The sequence below is a fragment of the Oncorhynchus tshawytscha genome, unplaced genomic scaffold (genome assembly GCF_018296145.1).
Source record: "Oncorhynchus tshawytscha isolate Ot180627B unplaced genomic scaffold, Otsh_v2.0 Un_contig_10378_pilon_pilon, whole genome shotgun sequence".
Taxonomy (NCBI): domain Eukaryota; kingdom Metazoa; phylum Chordata; class Actinopteri; order Salmoniformes; family Salmonidae; genus Oncorhynchus; species Oncorhynchus tshawytscha.
The window spans coordinates 31,536-55,564 of record NW_024608838.1 but is presented as its reverse complement, the minus strand read 5'-3'; the positions used below and the strand labels follow the sequence as shown (position 1 = coordinate 55,564).

Here is a 24,029-nt window from a genome sequence, read left to right as displayed (position 1 = left end):
ACCCCTCCCTCCCTAACATTCAACACCCCTCCCTCCCTAACATTCAACACCCCTCCCTCCCTAACATTCAACACCCCTCCCTCCCTAACATTCAACACCCCTCCCTCCCTAACATTCAACACCCCTCCCTCCCTAACATTCAACACCCCTCCCTCCCTAACATTCAACACCCCTCCCTCCCTAACATTCAACACCCCTCCCTCCCTAACATTCAACACCCCTCCCTCCCTCCCTAACATTCAACACCCGAGGGGTAAACTACGAAGCAGGATCAATGAGCGAGCCGCCATCCATGTTCATTTAAATCAGACTTTATTCATTGTTTTGTAGAGAACTCAAACAGATGAAATGGAGGAGAGGAGCAGCGAGATAGTAGGTAAAGAATATAAACACAGACAAGACAGAGAGATAAAGATGGGAAGAGGATTGGCGTATTTACAATCATCGGCCCCCCGACCAGAGAGAGACAGGGATAGAGAGACAGAAAGGACTCTAGCAGGTCCAGCCAATAGCGTTATTAGTAGATTTCATCAAGCGTTGGATTGTTCACCCACTAACAGGGAACGTGAGCTGGGTTTAGACTGTCGTGAGACAGGGATAGAGGGACAGATAAAGGACTAGCAGGTCCAGCTAGCAGCGTAACAGCAGTGGGACTAGTAAGGTAAAGATCCCCTGGACTAGACAGTAAGGTCAGGGTAGGGGGCAGGTTACGCTGATCCTAGGTCTGTGCCTCTGAACCAGTGTCGGCTCACACCAGGGTAGTGTCTTAAATAGCACCCTATTCCCTAGATAGGCCCACTGTCAACCCTGGTGCACTATAGGGATAGTGCACTACATAGGGAATAGGGTGCCATTTCAGACACAGACACAGAATTATATATTCCAAATGTCACCAGACTAGGCTCGAGTCCCAAAATAACACTATTCCCTAGATAGTGCACTACTGTTGACCAAGGCCTATAGGTGTAGTGCACTACATAGGGAATAGGGTGCCACGTGGGAGATGTCACCTAGGTCTGCTTCTCTACTCTAAACTCCAGTTTCTGCTACGGTTTCAGTGCAATCTTAAAAACAGACAGAAGCAGGAATCTGAAAGTTAAAGGAACGATGGCAGCAACAACAACAACATCAGCGGTGTCCCAGCCTCCTGAAACAATACTGAAACACCACCTACCATCAGTATGTCCATTAAACTAACCATCCTCTCTTGGAGATTTAATTACTGACACTACCTACCATCAGTATGTCCATTAAACTAACCATCCTCTCTGGGAGATTGAGTTTGATTATATATTGTATTGTGATGGTATTATATGTGTGGGGGGAGGGGATAATAATATTGCTAGAGGTTTCTGTTCAGTAGTCTTTCCTCAGACTTCAAAAGTAATAATAAGTGACTGGCATCTTAAACAACTCCCTATAGGATCTAGAGACAGACACAGCTGGGGGCCACCTCCATGTGTGTGTGTGTGTGTGTGTGTGTGTGGGGGTTCATATGTGTGTGTTGTAATGTTTCAGTGTGGTCTACTCGTGAACTAAAGCCTTGACCGACGTGGCGACTGACTGCATGCGTGGGAGGATAGGTGGAAAAACACTTCCTGTTGAAAAACAAATCCCGCCAGGTGATTGGTTGGTTAGGTGACAGGTCAGAGGTCAAGGGGGGAGAGGGCGTGTGTAGAGTTGGTCTGAGCAGACTGAGGAAGTACAGAAGTACTTAGTTGAAGCTCCTTTTCTTTTACGTTTGATCTACGGGTTTCTCAGTTTCTTCTTCTCTCTCGTTCGTCTCATCTCACAGATCCCCTCTTCTTCTCCTCCTCTTTCTTCCTACTCGTTCTTCTTCTCCTTCTGTTTCAGCAGTTTGTTGATCTCTCTCTTGGCCATGCCAGCGTACTTGCTTATGACGCCATGCTGGTTCAGACCAGGAAGCAGGAGCAGGAAACTCACTGGGAACAAAGGAAACATACACCGTAGGCAAAAAGACTTAAACTCAGTTTCACAATTCCTGACATTTAATCCGAGTAAAAAATTCCTGGTCTTAGTGAGGATCACCACTTTATTTTAAGAATGTGAAATGCCAGAATAATTAGAAGAGAGAAGGATTTATTTCAGCTTATTTATTTATTTCATCACATTCCCAGTTGGTCAGAAGTTTACATACACTCAAATTAGTATTTGGTAGCATTGCCTTTAAATTGTTTAACTTGGGTCAAATGTTTTGGGTAGCCTTCCACAAGCTTCCCACAATAAGTTGGGTGAATTTTGGCCCATTCCTCCTGACAGAGCTGGTGTAACTGAGTCAGGTTTGTAGGCCTCCTTGCTCGCACACGCCTTTTCAATTCTGCCCACAAATGTTCTATAGGATTGAGGTCAGGGCTTTGTGATGACCACTCCAATACCTTGACTTCATTGTCCTTAAGCCATTTTGCCACAACTTTGGAAGTATGCTTGGGGTCATTGTCCATTTGGAAGATCCATTTGCAACCAAGCTTTAACTTCCTGACTGATGTCTTGAGATGTTGCGTCAATATATCCACATAATTTCCCCTCATGATGCCATCTATTTAGTTTCTGAGGTCTTGGCTGATTTCTTTTGATTTTCCCATGATGTCAAGCAAAGAAGCACTGAGTTTGAAGGTAGGCCTTGAAATACATCCACCAGGTACACCTCCAATTGAGTCAAATTATGTCAATTAGCCTATCAGAAGCTTCTAAAGCCATGACATCATTTTCTGGAATTTTCCAAGCTGTTTAAAGGCACAGTCAACTTAGTGCATGTAAACTTCTGACCCACTGGAATTGTGACACAGTGAATGATAAGTGAAATAATCTGTCTAAACAATTGTTGGAAAAATGACTTGTGTCATGCACAAAGTTGATGTCCTAACCGACTTGCCAAAACTATAATTTGTTAACAAGAAATGTGTGGACTAACTAAACAGCATACTGCTTAAAGGGCTGTTTTCATTAGTGCATACTGTAGCAAAACGAGCCTCTCTTATTGGACAAGCTCAGGTTAGTCCCTCCACCACTGTGCAGTTTGGTTCCTAACGGGTCTATTAAAACAACCTACATGTTTAGTGGAACAATGTCTCACCATATATAAAACAAGTCGGGATTCTGTAGGAGAGTTTGTCAGGTGAACTGGGTAAAGAGACTAGGTCTGCCTCCCAAAGGGCACCCTATTCCCTATGTAGTGCACTACTTTTGACCAGAACCCTATGGGGTTCCCCTAATAAGGACTGCTCCTATGATGTATAACCCTTTCTCTTAGTGGTATTTTACAGTTGCAGGATGACAATGCACTGACTACTGAACAGCTAGCAGCTAGCTATGGGACCTTGTGCTTGTCTGTTACAGCTACGCAGTCAGACCAATAATTAGCCAAGGTCTCCGGTGATGTTTGGAATATATAGCTAATGCTGGGTCCCGGGCTGAAATGGCACCCTATTCCCTATATAGTGCATTACCCCTATAGGCCCTAGTCAAAAGTAGTGCACTATATAGTTAGAATAAGGTGCCAATCAATACTTGTTGTGCTGGCCTGGTATGCAAAGACATGTATAAACCAAGTAACATTTGAGTCAGAATTTGACTTGTGTTGGGAAACATCCATAAAAACTGACAGGGTGTGTATCCCAAAATGGCACCCTATTCCCCATGTAGTGCACTTCTTTTGACCAGAGCCCTATAGAGAATAGGGTGCCATTTGGAACATGTCCAAGGACTTCCGTTACTGTCAACCTTCGTACATCCTTCCTATGTGGTCACTTCTCTAGTGGTGTCAGATGGCTTTAACTATCACTGTAATTATCACTATAGCAACAGGAGAAAACAGGAGAGAGAGCAGCTACAATGTCACACACCAGAATACAACCGATTGTATTTTATTTTGTTTATTTAACTAGGCAAGTCAGTTAAGAACATTCTTATTTACAATGACGGCCTACCGGGGAACAGCGGGTTAACTGCCTTGTTCAAGGGCAGAACAACATATTTTTAGCTCGGGGATTCGATCCAGCAACCTTTCAGTTACTGGCTCAACGCTCTAACCACTACGCTACCTGATTGGACCTAAATACTCCTGCTTGTATTAACCTGATTGTTTGAACTCAGAACACCTGAACTTCCTGAAATAATGCAGCAATGAGTAGGCTACAGTTTTGGGACCTTTTGGCTGAGTTAGCCATTAGCCCAGGTGGGTTTAGTATAGGTTGGCTGAGTTAGCCATTAGCCCAGGTGGGTTTAGTACAGGTTGGCCGAGTTAGCCATTAGCCCAGGTGGGTTTAGTACAGGTAGGCCGAGTTAGCCATTAGCCCAGGTGGGTTTAGTACAGGTAGGCAGAGTTAGCCATTAGCCCAGGTGGGTTTAGTACAGGTTGGCCATTAGCCCAGGTGGGTTTAGTACAGGTAGGCAGAGTTAGCCATTAGCCCAGGTTTTAGTACAGGTTGGCTGAGTTAGCCATTAGCCCAGGTGGGTTTAGGCTGAGTTAACCATTAGCCCAGGTGGGTTTAGTACAGGTAGGCAGAGTTAGCCATTAGCCCAGGTGGGTTTAGTACAGGTTGGCTGAGTTAGCCATTAGCCCAGGTGGGTTTAGTACAGGTTGGCTGAGTTAGCCATTAGCCCAGGTTTAGGGTTTAGTACCCAGGTTGGCAGGTTGAGTTAGCCATTAGCCCAGGTGGGTTTAGTACAGGTTGGCTGAGTTAGCCATTAGCCCAGGGGTTTAGGCTACAGGTTAACCAGTTAGCCATTAGCCCAGGTGGGTTTAGTACAGGTTGGCTGAGTTAGCCATTAGCCCAGGTGGGTTTAGTACAGGTTGGTTAGTTACAGGTTGGTACAGTGTCTTCAGAGAATATTCATACCCTGGACTTACTCCACATGTTGTGTTGCATCTACACATAATATCCCATCATGACCAAGTGAAAACATGTTTTTAGAAATGATAACAAATGTATAAAATGCATCGAATTTGCATAAGTATTCACAACCCTGAGTCAATAGATGTTAGAAGCACCTTTGGTAGTGATTATAGTGGTGAGTCCTTCTGGGTGAGTCTAAGAGCTGTGAGTCCTTCTGGGTGAGTCTAAGAGCTGTGAGTCCTTCTGGGTGAGTCTAAGAGCTTTTACACACCTGGATTCTACAATATTTGCACATTATTATTTTCAAAATTATTCAAGCTCTGTCAAATTAGTTGTTAATCATTACTAGGCAAACCTTTCAAGTATTGCCATAGATTGTCAAGCAGATTTAAGTCGAAACTGCCACTCGGGAACATTCAACGTCTTCTTATTCTTATGGCCTTGTGTTTTAGGTTATTGTCCTGCTGAAAGGTGAATTCATCTCCCAGTGTCTGGTGGAACGCAGACTGAACCAGGTTTTCCTCTAGGATTATGCCTGTACTTTGCCCCAAACAAATATTAAAACTTAATTAAAAATGAATTGATTTGCCACATTTTTTGCACTATTACTTTAGTGGATTGCTGTGACCAGGATGTTATGGAATATTTTTCACTGTCGTTTAGGTCAGTTTTCTCCTATCACAGCCATTAAACTAACGGTTTTAAAGATCACCATGGTGAAAACCCTGAGTGGTTTCCTTCCTCTCCGGCAACTGAGTTGCCTGAAGGACGCCTGTATCTTTGTAGTGGCTAGGTGTATTGATACGTCATCCGAAGTGTAATTAATAACTTGACCATGCTCAAAAAGGGACATTCAATTACTGCTATTTTTTGTTTTGTTTTTACCCATCTACCAATAGGTGCCTTCTTTGCGAGGCATTGTAAAACCTCCCTGGTCCTTGTGGTTGAACCAGTGTTTGACTGAGGGACCTGACATAACTTTATGTAATATATGAGGTAGTCGTTCTACAATATGTTAAACCCTATTATTGCACACAGAGTGAGTCCATGCAACTTATTATGTGACTCGTTAAGCACATTTTTACTCCTGAACTTATTTCGGCTTGCAATAACAAAAAGGGGTTGAATAGTTAGTTATTCATTAGTAAAAAAATAAAATTAAAATGAACTTAATTCCACTTTGACATCATGGGGTATAATGTGTTGATCAGAGACACAAAATCTCAATTTAGTCCATTTTAATCCAGTCAAAGGGTGTGAATACAGGTACGTTGGTAGGATACAGATGGGTCGGTAGGGTACAAGTAGGTAGGGTACAAGTAGGTAGGGTGTTGGTAGGGTACAGGTACATCGGTAGGCTACAGATGGGTCGGTAGGGTATGGGCACTGTAGGTGGGTCGGTAGGGTACGGTAATGTAGGTGGGTCGGTAGGGTACAATGTAGGTGGGTCGGTAGGGGTACGGTCAATGTAGGTAGGTAGGTAGGGTACGGTCAATGTAGGTAGGTAGGTAGGGTACGGTCAATGTAGGTAGGTAGGTAGGGTACGGTCAATGTAGGTAGGTAGGTAGGGTACGGTCAATGGGTCAATGTAGGTAGGTAGGGTACAGGTAGGGAGGCAGGGTACAGGTAGGTACGGTAGGTAGTGTGCATGTAGGTAAGTAGGTAGGGTACAGGTACAGGCAGGTAGACAGGTGCTGGTACGTACCGATCAGGTAGGTGAGGAAAAGGTTGTGGACTTGCTGTCCCATCCAGGCCACCGTCACCAGACTGCTGATCACAGACGCAAAGTACTGTGGGAAGACAACCGGAAGACCTTAGTGAAAACCAGACAGACCCCGTTCCAAAACCAGACAGACCCCGTTCCAAAACCAGACAGACCCCGTTCCAAAACCAGACAGACCCGTTCCAAAACCAAAACCAGACAGACCCCGTTCCAAAACCAGACAGACCCCGTTCCAAAACCAGACAGACCCCGTTCCAAAACCAGACAGACCCGTTCCAAAACCAGACAGACCCCAAAACCAGTTCCAAAACCAGACAGACCCCGTTCGTTCCAAAACCAGACAGACCCCGTTCCAAAACCAGACAGACCCCGTTCCAAAACCAGACAGACCCCGTTCCAAAACCAGACAGACCCCGTTCCAAAACCAGACAGACCCCACCAGACGACAGAGCTAAAGTGGGTCTCGGTGTGTGTGTGTGTACCATCTTGGGTTTCTCCTCCTTGAGCGAGAAGAGTCTTTTCCACCAGCCCAGGATGCGACGCTGAGTCTTCACCAGGTTACCACAGATCTCATGGAAACGCTGCTGCTGCTCTGAAGACCTGGAGAGAGGGAGAAAGAGGAGAAGAGAGGGAGAAAGAGGAGAAGAGAGAGAGAAAGAGAGAGGAAGGAGGAAGAGAGTGATATTATTACCATTATATCCAAGACCAGTGGTTTTATTCAGTCAACAACTATCCCTACATCTCTCCATCCATCTGAACAGGAACACTTGATCAGAACCAGCTCAGCAGAATGAGATGAGTCTATCAGATATCATATGGCCCCATTGATAAGGCAGTTGGGGAAGTGCCCTACATTTCTGCTGAGCCACAACTACCAATTTCAGGCTCAGGTCAGAACATGGGCTTATGAACCAGCAGAACTCACTGCCAGACACTGAAATAGACCCAGTGTGTGTGTAGGGCTTGTATGTATGCATGCGTCTGCAAACCCTGCTCTAAATCCATCTCTCTAATGGGCTACGTAGAGATACCGCTAAATCCTCTAATGGGCTACATAGAGATACCGCTAAATCCTCTAATGGGCTACATAGAGATACCTCTAAATCCTCTAATGGGCTACGTAGAGATACCGCTAAATCCTCTAATGGGCTACATAGAGATACCTCTAAATCCTCTAATGGGCTACATAGAGATACCGCTAAATCCTCTAATGGGCTACATAGAGATACCTCTAATGGGCTACATGGAGGCAAATCTAAATCCAACCCCTCTCATCATCTCCTTTCCTTCCAAAGGTCAGAGGACGGCAGGTAGCCTAGCGGTTAAGAGCTCCAACACTAGGAGTACATGTTAGCTGTGTGAGAGTTTGTAGGACAGACCCAAGAGGTTGATTACAGTTGGAACATGCTGGTAACTTTCCTCCTCTCTCTCGTTTGTACATCAGCACTTCTTTAATAACTGTAATTAAAAATGATTTAAGACAACACTGCCTGGATACATTAGATGTACGTCGGTGTCACGCTCAACTAATATCACACCATGTCCCCAAACACACCGCCCCAGAACCCCTACAAACAAGCCCTACTCCCTGGCAACAACCCTCGTCAACATGCCCTACTCCCTGTCAACAAGCCCTACTCCCTGGCAACAAGCCCTACTCCCTGTCAACAACCCTCGTCAACAAGCCCTACTCCCTGTCAACAACCCTCGTCAACAAGCCCTACTCCCTGTCAACAACCCTCGCAACAAGCCCTACTCCCTGTCAACAACCCTCGTCAACAAGCCCTACTCCCTGTCAACAACCCTCCCTGTCAACAAGCCCTACTCCCTGTCAACAACCCTCATCAACAAGCCCTACTCCCTGGCAACCCCTAAAGTTCTGCTGCCCTCCCCCTAAGCAGACACCCCCATCCTTTCACCCACAGATGATACCAAACTCCTCTACCCCAGATATACCCCCCACCCTGTACCCCAGATATACCCCCCCCACCCTGTACCCCAGATATACCCCCCCAGATATATACCCCCCACCCTGTACCCCAGATATACCCCCCACCCTGTACCCCAGATATACCCCCTCTCACCACTGTACCCCAGATATACCCCCCCCCTGTACCCCAGATATACACCCCCCACCCACCCTGTACCCCAGATATATCAGGCCACCCTGTACCCCAGATATACACCCCCCCACCCTGTACCCCAGATATACCCCCCCCACCCTGTACCCCAGATATACCCCCCCCCACCCTGTACCCCAGATATACCCCCCACCCTGCACCCCAGATATACACCCCCCACCCTGTACCCCAGATATACCCCACCCTGTACCCCTGATATACCTACCCTGTACCCCAGATATACCCCACCCACCCTGTACCCCAGATATACCCCACCCCCTGTTCACCCTGTACCCCAGATGTACCCCACCCCCCACCCTGTACCCCAGATATACCCCACCCACCCTGTACCCCAGATGTACCCCACCCCCACCCTGTACCCCAGATGTACCCCACCCACCCTGTACCCCAGATGTACCCCACCCACCCTGTACCCCAGATGTACCCCACCCACCCTGTACCCCAGATGTACCCCACCCACCCTGTACCCCAGATGTACCCCACCCCCCTGTACCCACCCTGTACCCCAGATGTACCCCACCCACCCTGTACCCCAGATGTACCCCACCCACCCTGTACCCCACCCACCCTGTACCCCAGATATACCCCCAGGCTCTCACCACTTGTTGGATCCGAAGATGCGGGGTGCGAGAGTAGGCACCAAGTAGTCAGACAGACACAGCAGCATGACAGTGCAGGACAGGCCGGTCAGCACCGAGGGGTCCAGGTAGTAGATCATCCTGGAAGAAGGAGGGAGGGAGAGAAGGTCAGATGTCTCGATTCCACTGCAAGTCAAAACAAGCGGACACCAGAGAAATTAGGTATTCTATCAAGGGTTCTGAAAAGCTACATTTACTATAGTGAACAAAAATATAAAAATGCAACATTCAACAATTAAAGATTTTACAGAGTTGCTGTTCAAATAAGGAAATCAGTTACTTGAAATAAATTCATTAGGCCCTATGAAATGGCACGACAATGGGCCTCAATCTCATCAGTCTCTCTGAGCATTCAAATTGCCCGTCCGATAACATGCAATTGTGTTTGTACGTCCCTAGCTTATGCCTGCCCATTACCCCACCGAGGGGCACTCTGTTGACATCAGCAAACCGCTCAACCACACGAAGCCATATAACGTGGTCTGCAGTTGTAAATCCGGTTGGACGTACTGCCAAATTCTCTAAAATGACTTGGGAAGCGGCTTATGGTAGAGAAATTAACATTAAATTCTCTAGTAACAGCTCTGGTGGACATTCCTGCAGTCAGCATGGCAATTGCACAGTCCCGCAAAACAAAATGCCACAGATCTCTAGTTGTGACAAAACTACACATTTTTGAGTGGCCTTTTATGTAAAAAGTGCATGTATGACCCTTATTCACAAATGCAAGTTTTTTTCTGGGCAGAAGTAAAGACAGTAGCCTAGCGTTACTGATTAGTTACACAGGGAGAAGTGACGACAGCAGATGGGTGGTGCTGTTGAGACAACTGTGCTCCATTGCGAACACATTAAGAATGCTTATGCTGCAGGGAACTTGATTGATGAGGAACACCGGGATCTTGCTGCCCACAGCAACTCTGTTGTCATGGAAACATTTGTCCTGATCCAAAAAAAAGAAATTGCAGACAACTCCATTTGAGCTGGAACAAATGGGACAGTGATCCATTTGAGCTGGCCCAAAATGGGACAGTGATCCGACAAGTAAGTTGCTAAACTTGACTTTATTGAATGATCTCTGATCATTAACCTCTATGAGCACGGTTGTGGGTTGTTGTTTTTATACCAGCCCAAACCCAGTGGATATATGTTTTCACATTAAACCACAATATTATGTTGTCATTTTATATTAAAACAGGATATATAGGCCAACACATTGAACTTGAAATATCAAAATATAACTGGTTTCATATTGACAAAAACTGTTCTAAGTACATGACTGCTGCCCAGATTCTCAAATCCACTTGGTGATGTATAAATGGTGAATCCAGACCGTTCAGACCGGTCTCATACTGCAGCGTTCTGGAGTGGTTCCTCCACAATGAGACACTGGGTCCAGGTGGTCCAGTTCCCTCTCCCATCATACGTGGTAAATGTCATTCCAGACAAATATCCCTCACCTTATGGGGTCTACACTGGTTTTCAGGAAGCAGAAGACTCCCAGGACTTGTGAAGTGAAAGTTCCAGGTATGTCCTGCGCCTAAGCCTGTGATGTGTGTGTCAGGTTAGGTACTGTGAAAGTGAAAGTTCCAGGTATGTCATCCACTGTTTTGGTTAATAGATGTATGTTGTCATCCACTGCTTGGACTGTTTTAGTTAGATGTATGTTGTCATCCACTGCTTGGACTGTTTTAGTTAATAGATGTATGTTGTCATCCACTGCTTGGACTGTTTTGGTTAATAGATGTTGTCATCATCCACTGCTTGGACTGTTTTGGTTAATAGATGTAATGTTAACGTCAAAAACTGATCCTGGAATTTCAAATTTTTAACAAACTTGTCAAAACTGGGCTTGGACTGTTTTGGTTAATAGATGTATGTTGTCATCCACTGCTTGGACTGTTTTAGTTAGATGTATGTTGTCATCCACTGCTTGGACTGTTTTAGTTAATAGATGTATGTTGTCATCCACTGCTTGGACTGTTTTGGTTAATAGATGTTGTCGTCATCCACTGCTTGGACTGTTTTAGTTAATAGATGTAGTGTGTCGTCATCCACTGCTTGGACTGTTTTGGTTAATAGATGTAGTGTGTCGTCATCCACTGCTTGGACTGTTTTGGTTAATAGATGTAGTGTGTCGTCATCCACTGCTTGGACTGTTTTGGTTAATAGATGTAGTGTGTTCATCCACTGCTTGGACTGTTTTGATTAATAGATGTAAAGTCAGTCATCCACTGCTTGGACTGTTTTAGTTATGATGCTGCCACCATCCATGTTTGACTGTTTTAGTTATGATGTGTGTCATCCACTGCTTGGACTGTTTTAGTTAATAGATGTATGTTGTCATCCACTGCTTGGACTGTTTTGGTTAATAGATGTTGTGTGTCAGCTTGGACTGTTTTGGTTTAATAGATCTGATCCACTGCTTGGACTGTTTTTTAATAGATGTTTGGTGTGTCATCCACTGGTGGCTTGTTTTGGTTAATAGATGTTGTGTCGTCAACACTTTTTGGATATTTTGGTTAATAAATGTAGTGTGTCTTCATCCACTGCTTGGACTGTTTTGGTAATAGATGCCAGATTTGTGCATCCACTGCTTGGACTGTTTTGTTAATGGACAGAGTCTCCCACCACTGCTTGGACTGTTTTGCAGTTCATGTAGTGTGTCGTCATCCACTGCTTGGCTGTTTTGGTCTCTGTATCAGTCTTCCCTGCTTGGACTGTTTTGCTGAATAGATGTAGTGTGTCGTCATCCACTGGTCTTTTTGGTTAATAGATGCAGTGGTCTGATCCACTGCTTCCATGTTTTGGTTAATAGATGTATGTGTGTCATCAGTGCTTGGGATGTTTTGGCTTGGGAAGATCTTTGTGTCGTCATCCAAATCTGCTTGGACTGTCTTGGTTAATAGATGTAGTGTGTCGTCATCCACTGCTTGGTGTTTTGTTAATAGATGTTGTGTCTTCATCCATGCTTGGACTGCGCTTTTAACGGACCTCTGAGACTATCACAGTGCTTGGTGCATTTATAGGAGACTTGATTACACACAGGTGGATTGTATTTATCATCCATTTGGAGTCATTTAGGTTAATAGATGTAGTGTCAGTCATCCACTGCTTGGACTTTTTGGTTAATAGATGTAGTTTGCATCCACTGCTTGGACTGTTTTGGTTAATAGATGGGCTGAATAATTTTTGGTAATAGATTTTTCAGTTTTTGGATTTTTGTTAAAAGATGTTTGAAATACTGCTTGGACTGTTTTGGTTAATAAATGTCGTCATCCACTTCATGATTGGTCCCAGATTGTTGTTGATTCTTCACAAAAATAATAGTTTTATATCTTTATGTTTGTTAATGGATGTATGTTGTCAATGTTTGGCAAAAGACAGGTTACGTGTTTCTCAGTTCAAGGGGGCAATGAATCCAGAGGCACTTACATGTTTATATGTTTGAAAACACACGTTCCATTAGCTAAATTACAGCCGTTGCGTGTTCAATACCAGGCTATAGACTTTTGACTGGAAGGTGATTGGCTTGATATTGTTGCATGTTTCCATTAAGCGCTTAATGAAAGATGTCCGTTCCTTGTATGCACGCATAGTATTTTTGTGGTTCCTGGAGCCAGATATTATGGGCAATATACCCCAGGTGGTTCCTGGAGCCAGGTAATATGGGCAATATGCCCCAGGTGGTTCCTGGAGCCAGGTATTATGGGCAATAACATTAAGGCAATGGGGCTAAAAGTAATTATATTGTTAGGATAATCATGGCCATAATGGACAGGTGAGGTGGGGGTTATGAATACACAACAGACCAGACTACTTGCAACCTAATAGGCCTACAGCAGGGGGTTCCTGGGACCATGCATTCCACACTAATAGGCCTACACAAGGGGGTCCCTGGGACCATGCATTCCACACTCATACGCCTACACCAGGGGGTCCTGGGACCATGCATTCCACACCTCATACGCCTACACCAGGGGGTTCCTGGGACCATGCATTCCACGCTAATACGCCTACACCAGGGGGTCCCTGGGACCATGCATTCCACACTAATAGGCCTACACCAGGGGGTCCCTGGGACCATGCATTCCACGGTCATAGGCCTACACCAGGGGTCCCTGGGACCATGCATTCCACGGTAATACGCCTACACCAGGGGTCCCTGGGACCATGCATTCCACACTAATAGGCCTACACCAGGGAGTTCCTGGGACCATGCATTCCACACTAATAGGCCTACACCAGGGAGTTCCTGGGACCATGCATTCCACACTAATAGGCCTACACCAGGGGATTCCTCCTATTGCCATGCAAATAAACCATGTCTAGCCAACACAGACATTATAGATTGATAAGTAGACAACATACTAAATCATTTAAATGCAAAACATTTTATTTTAATTCTGTGTATTCTGTAATGTAAGATGACACAATTCCTATCTGTTATCTCCTTCAACCCCGTGTCATAAAGACAGGACACATCTGCTAACTGGCTGTCTACATGATATGGTGCAACGGTTACAACACAATAAGATCCACTCAAACTGCGATGAAGAAATGACATACCTCAGCAGCACCCTCCATTTTGGAGCAACGTCATATCCAGCCCACGAGAATACAGAAGCTAGAGCTGTCAGAGTTCTACGTGTTCCCCCACACGAGAATACAGAAGCTAGAGCTGTCAGAGTTCTATGTGTTCCCCACACAGAATACAGAAGCTAGAGCTGTCAGAGTTCTATGTGTTCCCCCACATGAGAATACAGAAGCTAGAGCTGTCAGAGTTCTATCTGTTCCCCTTCACACGAGAATAAAGAAGCTAGAGCTGTCAGAGTTCTATGTGTTCCCCCACATGAGAATACAGAAGCTAGAGCTGTCAGAGTTCTATGTGTTCCCCCACACGAGAATACAGAAGCTAGAGCTGTCAGAGTTCTATGTGTTCCCCCACACGAGAATACAGAAGCTAGAGCTGTCAGAGTTCTATGTGTTCCCCCACATGAGAATACAGAAGCTAGAGCTGTCAGAGTTCTATGTGTTCCCCCACATGAGAATACAGAAGCTAGAGCTGTCAGAGTTCTATGTGTTCCCCACACGAGAATACAGAAGCTAGAGCTGTCAGAGTTCTATGTGTTCCCCCACACGAGAATACAGAAGCTAGAGCTGTCAGAGTTCTACGTGTTCCCCCACACGAGAATACAGAAGCTAGAGCTGTCAGAGTTCTACGTGTTCCCCCACATGAGAATACAGAAGCTAGAGCTGTCAGAGTTCTATGTGTTCCCCCACACGAGAATACAGAAGCTAGAGCTGTCAGAGTTCTATGTGTTCCCCCCAGCATTTCTGAATTGTAGTCATCGTCGTTGATGAAGTGCTTAGGCTACTACACACGTCTGTATCGGTCTCTTTCAAAAGGAAAACCGTGACATTTTGTTCCTTCTTCCCTAGAATTCTTAAAGCCATGGACTGAAAACACACATGCACAGTTGTTACCCAGTTATCTCCAATGTTATTGCAGTCGGCCACATAAAATAATACCGATCACTTTAGGTGGAAAAGAACACACTTCCTGTCTCAAAACCTATAATACTTTTGATTATATATATTTTTAAGAGCTCATTTGGCCAAATGCTTTCAATAAAACAAAAAGACCTTGTCCACAATTCCCAGGTTTCTCAATCGCTCTGACTAACGGAGCAGAGCTAGTGCACAACAAAACGCCACGAGTCACGTGACCCTTTAATTTTGTCCGCTTTCCAGTTCTAGACGTCAGGGAGAGAAGGCAAAGTCCACCTAACTAGTTCATGTATGGAATCACTTGGGAAATGTAGAATTTTAGGTTAACTTACCCTTTAAAAACGGCAAAAATATCTCAAGACAAAATGTATGTAAAAATGTAAAAACCATGAAACTGCAAATTTCTCTGCCCCATAGCAGAATGTGTTGATGCAGGAAGTTAGCAGAATGTGTTGATGCAGGAAGTTAGCTGGCTTCCTACATCAACACATTTTGCTATGGGGCAGAGAAATACGCACTTAGGGAGCCTTTCACTTATACTGTGTTTTCTAAATACCCTCAAGAGAGGCATAATGTGGAACTGCAGGAAATGCATTTTAACATGAAGAAGAATATGGAGGACCTGGAGCTGCTTGCTTGTCAAGAAATTAACCTCCCTTATTGATTAAATAGAGCTAAATATTTATTACACGTTTTATTTAACTAGGCAAGTCGGTTTTAAGAACAAATTCTTATTTTCAATGACGGCCTAGGAACAGCAAGTTAACTGCCTTGTTCAGGGGCAGATCTTTTCCCTTGTCACGACAGATCTTTTTAACCACTTGTCAGCTGCCCTGGGCTGCCCTGCCTCCATTCAATCCAGCAACCTTTCAGTTCCTGGCCCAACCACTAGCTACCCTGCCTCCAACCACTAGGCTACCCTGCCTCCAACCACTAGGCTACCAACCACTAGGCTACCCTGCCTCTAACCACTAGGCTACCCTGCCTCTAACCACTAGGCTACCCTGCCTCTAACCACTAGGCTACCCTGCCTCTAACCACTAGGCTACCCTGCCTCTAACCACTAGGCTACCCTGCCTCTAACCACTAGGCTACCCTGCCTCTAACCACTAGGCTACCCTGCCAACCACTAGGCTACCCTGCCTCTAACCACTAGGCTACCCTGCCTCTAACCACTAGGCTACCCTGCCTCTAACCACTAGGCTACCCTGCCTCTAACCACTAGGCTACCCTGCCTCTAACCACTAGCCCCTGCCTAACCACTAGGCTACCCTGCCTCTAACCACTAGGCTACCCTGCCTCTAACCACTGCCTCTAACCACTAGGCTACCCTGCCTCTAACCACTAGGCTACCCTGCCTCTAACCACTAGGCTACCCTGCCTCTAACCACTAGGCTACCCTGCCTCTAACCACTAGGCTACCCTAACCACTGCCTCTAACCACTAGGCTACCCTGCCTCTAACCACTAGGCTAACCACTGCCTGCCTAACCACTAGGCTACCCTGCCACCTCAATATCAACTGTATGGTGGCAAGAGCACACAACTGCTTCCACAGCTGAGTGCCGTGTGGAAAGAAACGTGTTCCAATGAGCCCAGTCACTGGACAACATGTCGAAATGCAATCTGGGAAAAGACAACCGTTTTGATGGTAATAACTGAAAAGAGGATCCAAGCTATCCACTGTTGTATGATCTATTCCTCAACTCCAATTGGCAGTGTTGCACAACAGGAGTGTCCGGCATGACAAAGGAACCGCATCAGCCATTCAAATGCATAAAGGGTAGGCCTACATCCTCTTTAACAATGTACACAGTTAAACTATTTATAAAACTTCAAAAAAAAAATTGGATGATAATTCGGTAAACCAGCTGCCTCATGCTAAGAAACAGGGGATTTGGGCTCCTGTCTTGTGCTGTTCTGGCTCGTACTAGGCTACTTAACTAAACTCGGTCTCTGTGTGGGCGTGCCTGTCCATCGTGTGTCTGTCTTCTCTCTGTGTGGTGTTCTGTGATAACACTGACTGCCACCCCCTGCTAGAGCCACCATGCTGATTGTGATTACCCATGATTAAAATTCTGCCTAAATAACCTTCTCCTGTGATCTCGCCCACGAGCCTGTAGTCGTCACTTGGTACTGGCCCGGTGTGCTACTGGCAAATTTACCTGAATGTCAAGCCCTGGTGTGTGTGTGTGTGTGAGCGAGGCCAGGTGTGTGCTAGAGACAGGACAGCTGTGTGTATCGTGTGTGTGAGAGCGAGACAGGAGAGCTATATGCATCGTGTGTGTGTGTGTGTGTGAGTACTACTCACATGAAGACCAGTGTGGTGGCTGCCATCAGGGCTGTGTGTGTGTGTGTGTGTGTGTGCGAGTACTACTCACATGTGGTGGCTGCCAAGACCAGTGTGGTGGCTGCCATCAGGGCTGTGTGTGTGTATGTGTGGTGGCTGCCACTACTCACATAAAGACCAGTGTGGTGGCTGCCATCAGGGCTCCAGGGAACCATGGTTTCTTCCAGCGCAGGACCTGGTCCCCAGCCAGGATCACCTCTCCCCAGCCCTGCAGCTGCTCCTCCAGCTGGGCCGTCTCCTGGGCCTGGAACACAGACACCGACCGAGACACACGCCAGAGACAGAGGTTAGGAAGTAGCCTGAGACAGAAGCCCATCTTCTGTTTCTGTAGATTGAGGCAGCGTATCTACCAGTACACCTCCTGGACAGGACACTAGTCTATTGCAGAGCCAGGTGTTAACCTCCTGGACAGGACGCTAGTCTATTGCAGAGCCAGGTGTTAACCTCCTGGACAGGACGCTAGTCTATTGCAGAGCCAGGTGTTAACCTCCTGGACAGGACGCTAGTCTATTGTAGAGCCAGGTGTTAACCTCCTGGACAGGACGCTAGTCTGTTAACCTCCTGGATTGTAGAGCCAGGTGTTGAGTGTTGTTTAAATACATACACAAATCCCCGGCTCCCAACATGGCAAAGTAGCAATTTGACCAGCCTGATTAATTTTTAATTCACCTTTATTTAACCAGGTAGGCCAGTTGAGAACAAGTTCTCATTTACAACTGCGACCTGGCCAAGATAAAGCAAAGCAGTGCGACAAGAACAACAGTTACACATGGGATAAACAAACGTACAGTCAATAATACAATAGAAAATCTACATACAGTGTGTGCAAATGGAGTAAGGAGGTAAGGCAATAAATAGGCTGCAGTAGTCCCCCCCCCCAAGGTGTGTGAAAAAGCAGCCTGATAACAGGTCAGGTTGACAAGGACTCAAGATGCATTGGTGCACTCAGAAGAAAAGCCATCTAACTCTCAGTCCAGACAACGCTGAACTCCAATTCACATATAGTTAACAGTTTAGCCTGTTCATCTAAGGAGCTAGTATGGGTCCCAAATGGCACCCTATTCCCTATAGGACTCTGGTCAATGAAGTGCACTATATAGGGACTAGCTTGCCATTTAGACGCATCGGACTGCACCACAGAAATACCACCGTTTAATGGCTTGCTAATACCTTAAGCCCTGCTGACTTCCAAACATCCCTCTACTACTATCAGTTGGCGGCTGAGCAGAGCCACAGGGCCAAAGGGTTGAGGAAAACAGAGGTGTCATTGTGAATGGTCTGGGAAGTGAAATAATCCCACGTTGTGCTGGCACCACAAAGACCTGTCTTCATACAGACATCTCTATTCCAAGGGCACAAAACACCATGTCGTCTCATGACCCACAGACAGCCAGGAAAAGGCATAGCTATTAACGTTACAGACTTGTTTTGCCACACAGATCATCATCGTGATCCATCCTAGTTGTCAGTTGATCCTCTGTGGTAGGTTTGTTCGGTGGATGAATGTAATCAACGATAGACAAGGCCTGACTGCCGCATCTGAGAGCTGTCGTTAAGCTGACAAAGCACGATTTAACTGAAGACAGTTTCAACCAGATTCTAGTGTTCCATCACTGTTCTAGAACAGCGGTTCCCAAACCTTCTCCCACTCAGGCTCCCCTTGCAGCATTGGTGAACAATCCCCCTGCATATCCAATGTGGGCTAGTTGATCAGGACATTAGTTATAAGTGGCAGATAACCCAGTAGTTAGAGTGTTGGGCCAGTAACTGAAAGGTTGCTGGATTGAATCCCGAGCTGACAAGGTAAAAATCTGTCATTCTACCCCTGGACAAGGCAGTTAACACACGGTTCCCAGTAGGCTGTCATTGTAAACAAGAATTTGTTCTTTAACTGACATACCTAGTTAAATAAAGGTTATAAAATAAATAGCTCTAAGAAATGCAATAACTGATGCACTACCCAACTTCAAAACAGTCCAGATTAACCTGGACCGAGTTTCAGGTTGGGAACCACTGCTCGAGAATGTAGTGAAATACAGATCAATTCAAGCGGGTGCTACGACTGTGATCACGCTCTCCGTAGCCGATGTGAGCAAGACCTATAAAACAGGTCAACCTTCACAAGGCCACGGGGCCAGACGGATTACCAGGACGTGCACTCAGAGGATGCAAGGACCAACTGACAAGTGTCTTCACTGACATTTTCAACCTCTCCCTGAACGAGCCTGTACTAGCTACACATTTCAAGCAGACCACCATAGTACCTGTGCCCAAGAAAGCGAAGGTTACCTGCCTAAATGATTACCACCCCGTAGCGCTCATGTAGGTAGCCATGAAGTGCTTTGAAAGGCCGGTCAAGGCTCACAACACCATCCCAGAAACCCTAGAACCACAATGCACATAACACCCCAAAAGATCCACAGATGATTGCACTCCACACTGCCTTTTCACACCTGGACAAAAGGAACACCTATGTGAGAATGATGCACAATGCCCTAACCCATCTGGACAAGAGGAACACCTATGTGAGAATGATGCACAATGCCCTAACCCATCTGGACAAGAGGAATACCTATGTGAGAATGATGCACAATGCCCTAACCCATCTGGACAAGAGGAATACCTGTGAGAATGCTGTTTATCTACTACAGCTCAGCAATTAACACCATAGTACCCTCCAAACTCGTCATCAAGCTCGAGACCCTGGGTCTCGACCCCGCCCTGTGCAACTGGGTATTGGACTTACTGACGGGCCGCCCCCAGGTGGTGAGGGTAGGTAACAACATCTCCACCCCGCTGATCCTCAACACTGGGGCCCCACAAGGGTGCGTTCTGAGCCCTCTACTGTACTCCCTGTTCACCCACGACTGCGTGGCTATGCACGCCTACAACTCAATCATCAAGTTTGCAGATGACACTACAGTGGTAGGCTTGATTACCAACAACGAGACGGCCTACAGGGAGGAGGTGAGGGCCCTCGGAGTGTGGTTTCAGGAAAATAACCTCACACTCAACGTCAACAAAAGGAGAGCAGCAGAGGGAGCATCCCCTATCCACATCGACGGGACAGTAACATTGAGTGGCTGCTGCCAACATTCTGACTCAACTCCAGCCACTTAAATAATGGAAAAATGTATGTAATAAATGTATCACTAGCCACTTTAAACAATGCCACTTTTATATGTTTACATACAGTACATTACTAATCTCATATGTATATACTGTACTCTATACCATCCACTGCATCTTGCCTATGCCATTCTATACCATCACTCAATTCATATATTTTTTTTTACGTACATATTCTTACTCATTCCTTTACACTTGTGTGTGTGTATAAGGTAATTGTTCTGAAATTGTTAGGTTGGATTACTGCATTGTCAGAACTAGAAGCACAAACATTTCGCAACACTCGCATTAACATCTGCTAACCATGTGTATGTGACAAATAAAATGAGATTTGTTCATTGACTACAGCTCAACACCATAGCGCATCACTAAGCTAATGACCCTGGGACTAAACACCTCCCTCTGCAACTGGATCCTGGACTTCCTGACAGGCCGCCCCCAGGTTGTAAGGTTAGGCAACAATACATCTGCCACGTTGATCCTCAACACGGGGCCCCTCAGGGGTACGTGTTTAGTCCCCTCCCGGTTACCCTGTTCACCCACGACTGCGTGGCCACGCACGATTCCAGCACCATCATTAAGTTTGTTAACGACAACAGTGGCAGGCCTGATCACCGACAACAATGAGAGCCTATAGGGAGGAGGTCAGAGACCTGGCAGTGTGGTGCCAGGACAACAATCTCTCCCTCAATGTGAGCATGACAAAGGAGCTGATCGTGGACTACAGGAAAAGTAGGACCGAACACGCCCCCATTCACATCGACAGGGCTGTAGTGGAGCAGATTGAGAGCTTCAAGTGTCCACATCACCAACAAACTATCATAGTCCAAACACACCAAGACAGTCCTGAAGAGGGCACAACAATGCCTTTTCCTCCTCAGGAGACTGAAAAGATTTGGCATGGACCCCCAGATCCTCAAGATCTGCTGCACCATCGTGAGCATGCTGACCAGTTGCATTACTGCCTGGTATGGCAACTGCTTGGCATCCAACCGTAAGGCGCTACAGAGGGTAGCGCGCACGGCCCAGTACGTCACTGGGGCCAAGCTTCCTGGCATCCAGGACCTATATACTAGGCTGTTGTAACGGATGTGAAACGGCTAGCTTAGTTAGCGGTGCGCGCTAAATAGCGTTTCAATCAGTGACGTCACTTTCTCTGAGACCTTGAAGTAGTAGTTCCCCTTGCTCTGCAAGGGCCGCGCTTTGTGGAGCGATGGGTAACGATGCTTCGAGGGTGACTGTTGTTGATGTGTGCAGAGGGTCCCTGGTTCGCGCCCGGGTATGGGCGAGGGGACGGTCTAAAGTTATACTGTTACACTGTGTCAGAGGAAGGCCCCCAAAAATTGTCAAAGACTACAGTCATCCAAGTAATAGACTGCATTGTTGGTTTAGGGCTTGTAGTAAGTAGTTCTCTTCAGCCCATGTCATTATGAATCACAGAATGAATCATTAGATTGTTCTCCACAAGATTACAAATGTAATATGCTTGTACTTAAGTGTTGATTAAATGAGAACGTTAGTTTGTTGTGACCTTCGCTAGTTTAGATCGCCCAGCTCTAGGATACATCTCGTCCATGTTTCGGGATTTGTAGATGGTAACATTAGGAGGCGTTTCTGCGCTTTGGATGACTGATACCCTCATCATTTTCATCTTCCAGATCAGTGGCTTTCTATTCCTCTAACACCAATCAATGTTGCAAGGGGCCGTTTCATTGGCAATTTATACAACGCGCGGATCAGATCCTGAATGCTGATTGGTTAAAACAGCATTCCAGCCTGCGTCTACCTCACAAATTACCACCTGCTAAATCTTCGACGTTAAAATGCCTATTTGTATCGGGACTATACATTGTGGAAGGATGAAATTGTATTAATAAATTAATCAAGATAACGTTAATGAAAATATGTCAATCATGATTTGAATATGTTCCTAACCCGTTGTATAAATGCCCTCGAAGGCGGTGTTGGAGGAAAGTATTTGACTCTTGACAGGGGAGATTTGCGGCACACAGCCTGCCCTCGACTACAAGCATTTCGCTATCGTCGCAATAACATCTGCTAACCATGTGTATGTGACCAATAAAATGTGATTTTATCTCGGGCCTAACACCACCAGTGCCAATATATCCTTCAAACATGGGCATTATCATTTAATTTAAAAAGGTGACTCAGAACTGCACAATGAAAACTGGAAGACTTTTGTCTGGGAAGGGTATATACACTGAAATTCAGTCTTAACGTTCATTAATATATTAGGCTCAATATTGTTTTGTATTCCCCGGATTTCGTCAGGTCAGTGTTATTACACCATCTAGGTTACCAGTCGACGTTCAAATGTTGAGCCATCGGTCCGAGCAGCGACCACTTCTGACCATGGTCTTAATTACACTAGTCACTCTAACCATGCTTAATTATTGAGTCAATCGTTTAACTTCTACACCAAATATATAATTAGTCATCTTTCGGTGACTAATCAAATAGTTAAGGTAACGCACATTTGGTAATTTCAAAAGGGGATGTTAAATAAATGTCACAAGATCCAAATAAACCAGACATGGGCTCTCTCGGCTTGTCAGCTGAACGTGTCACATTTAAAATAACCTTACGGACAGCTGCTGTGTTGGCTAGCCAGCCAAATAAACACAGCTAGCTACAAAAACACCTTTCACCAATTAGCCGTATCATTGCGAGAACAGCTAGTTAGCCGAGCAATAATGTTAGCTAGAAGGCCAATATTACACTGCATAACGTTAATTGTTAGTGTAGATCATGTTAACGGCCTATGTAAAATGATACATAGGTCGTCTAAACAAACCATGTATTGTTATGGCTTGGTTAAATTTGCTCAGATTAATGATTCAATGTGTTTGGGGCACGGTTTTCGTTGTCACTAATCCTCCTTCGCTAGCATAGCTGGTTAATTGTTAGCATTTCGAAGGCCGTTGACAAGCGAACGACAGCAGTCAAAACAACGACGACGACGTTAACCGTTACCTAAAATTCAGGAACAAAAGCTTGTCAAGTGGGATAACGTTACTTACGAGTACGTTGGCGCTTTTGTTGTCTCCCTCTGCCATAGCTAGAGCGGTTGTTTAAGTTTTCGGTGATGTTTTTAAAGGCCAATTTAAACCGACCCAGGGGCACAGCAGACGCTTCCCTCTCTTCTTTGTGGATGTTGCAGTTCACAAACCAACCGTTGACGCCTGGCGTCCGTTGGACGTCATTGTTAAAGGCTTTATGGGTAATGTAGTTCACGCCCCCTTTCCTCGGCATTGCCCAAAATAAAATTACTCGGCTGACATTTACGACCCAAATTAATTTTAAATCAATAAACGGGTTGTTTAAGCAGGAGGAAACTCCTACCACAAGGAAATTAGAAGAATGAGCAATAATTTAATTGGTGAACCTCTTGACCAATTTCACAAATCACTTGATTGATTCGATTTAGCTTCAATGGAATTGGATGATTTTAATGTAATATCAGTCAGGCGTTTGGACCACTGCTGAAGTCTTCAGGGCTCTCTGTGTTACATTTCCCCCTCACGGACTGGATATAGAATGGCTGATAGACTGGTGAATGAGCTCACCAGTCTATAACCATTACTGGATAGTCTGAAGTGAATTCCTTTCCTTGGCCAAGTCCCAAATTGTACCCTATTCCCCTGGTCAAAAGTCTGGCACACAA

At 45.6% G+C, this 24,029-nt stretch overlaps 1 protein-coding gene across 1 annotated transcript; it reads right to left on the bottom strand.

The window, feature by feature from the left end:
* Positions 1 to 295: 295 nt before the first annotated feature.
* Positions 296 to 23,543, bottom strand: LOC121838671 (ADP-ribosylation factor-like protein 6-interacting protein 1). The gene is made up of 6 exons (XM_042313749.1): positions 23,386 to 23,543; positions 17,326 to 17,459; positions 9,320 to 9,439; positions 7,062 to 7,179; positions 6,562 to 6,646; positions 296 to 1,943 (listed from the first exon to the last, which is right to left on the bottom strand). Exons 1-6 carry the CDS (start codon positions 23,419 to 23,421, stop codon positions 1,825 to 1,827), a joined length of 612 nt encoding a protein of 203 aa, XP_042169683.1. The 5' UTR covers positions 23,422 to 23,543; the 3' UTR covers positions 296 to 1,824.
* Positions 23,544 to 24,029: the final 486 nt, after the last annotated feature.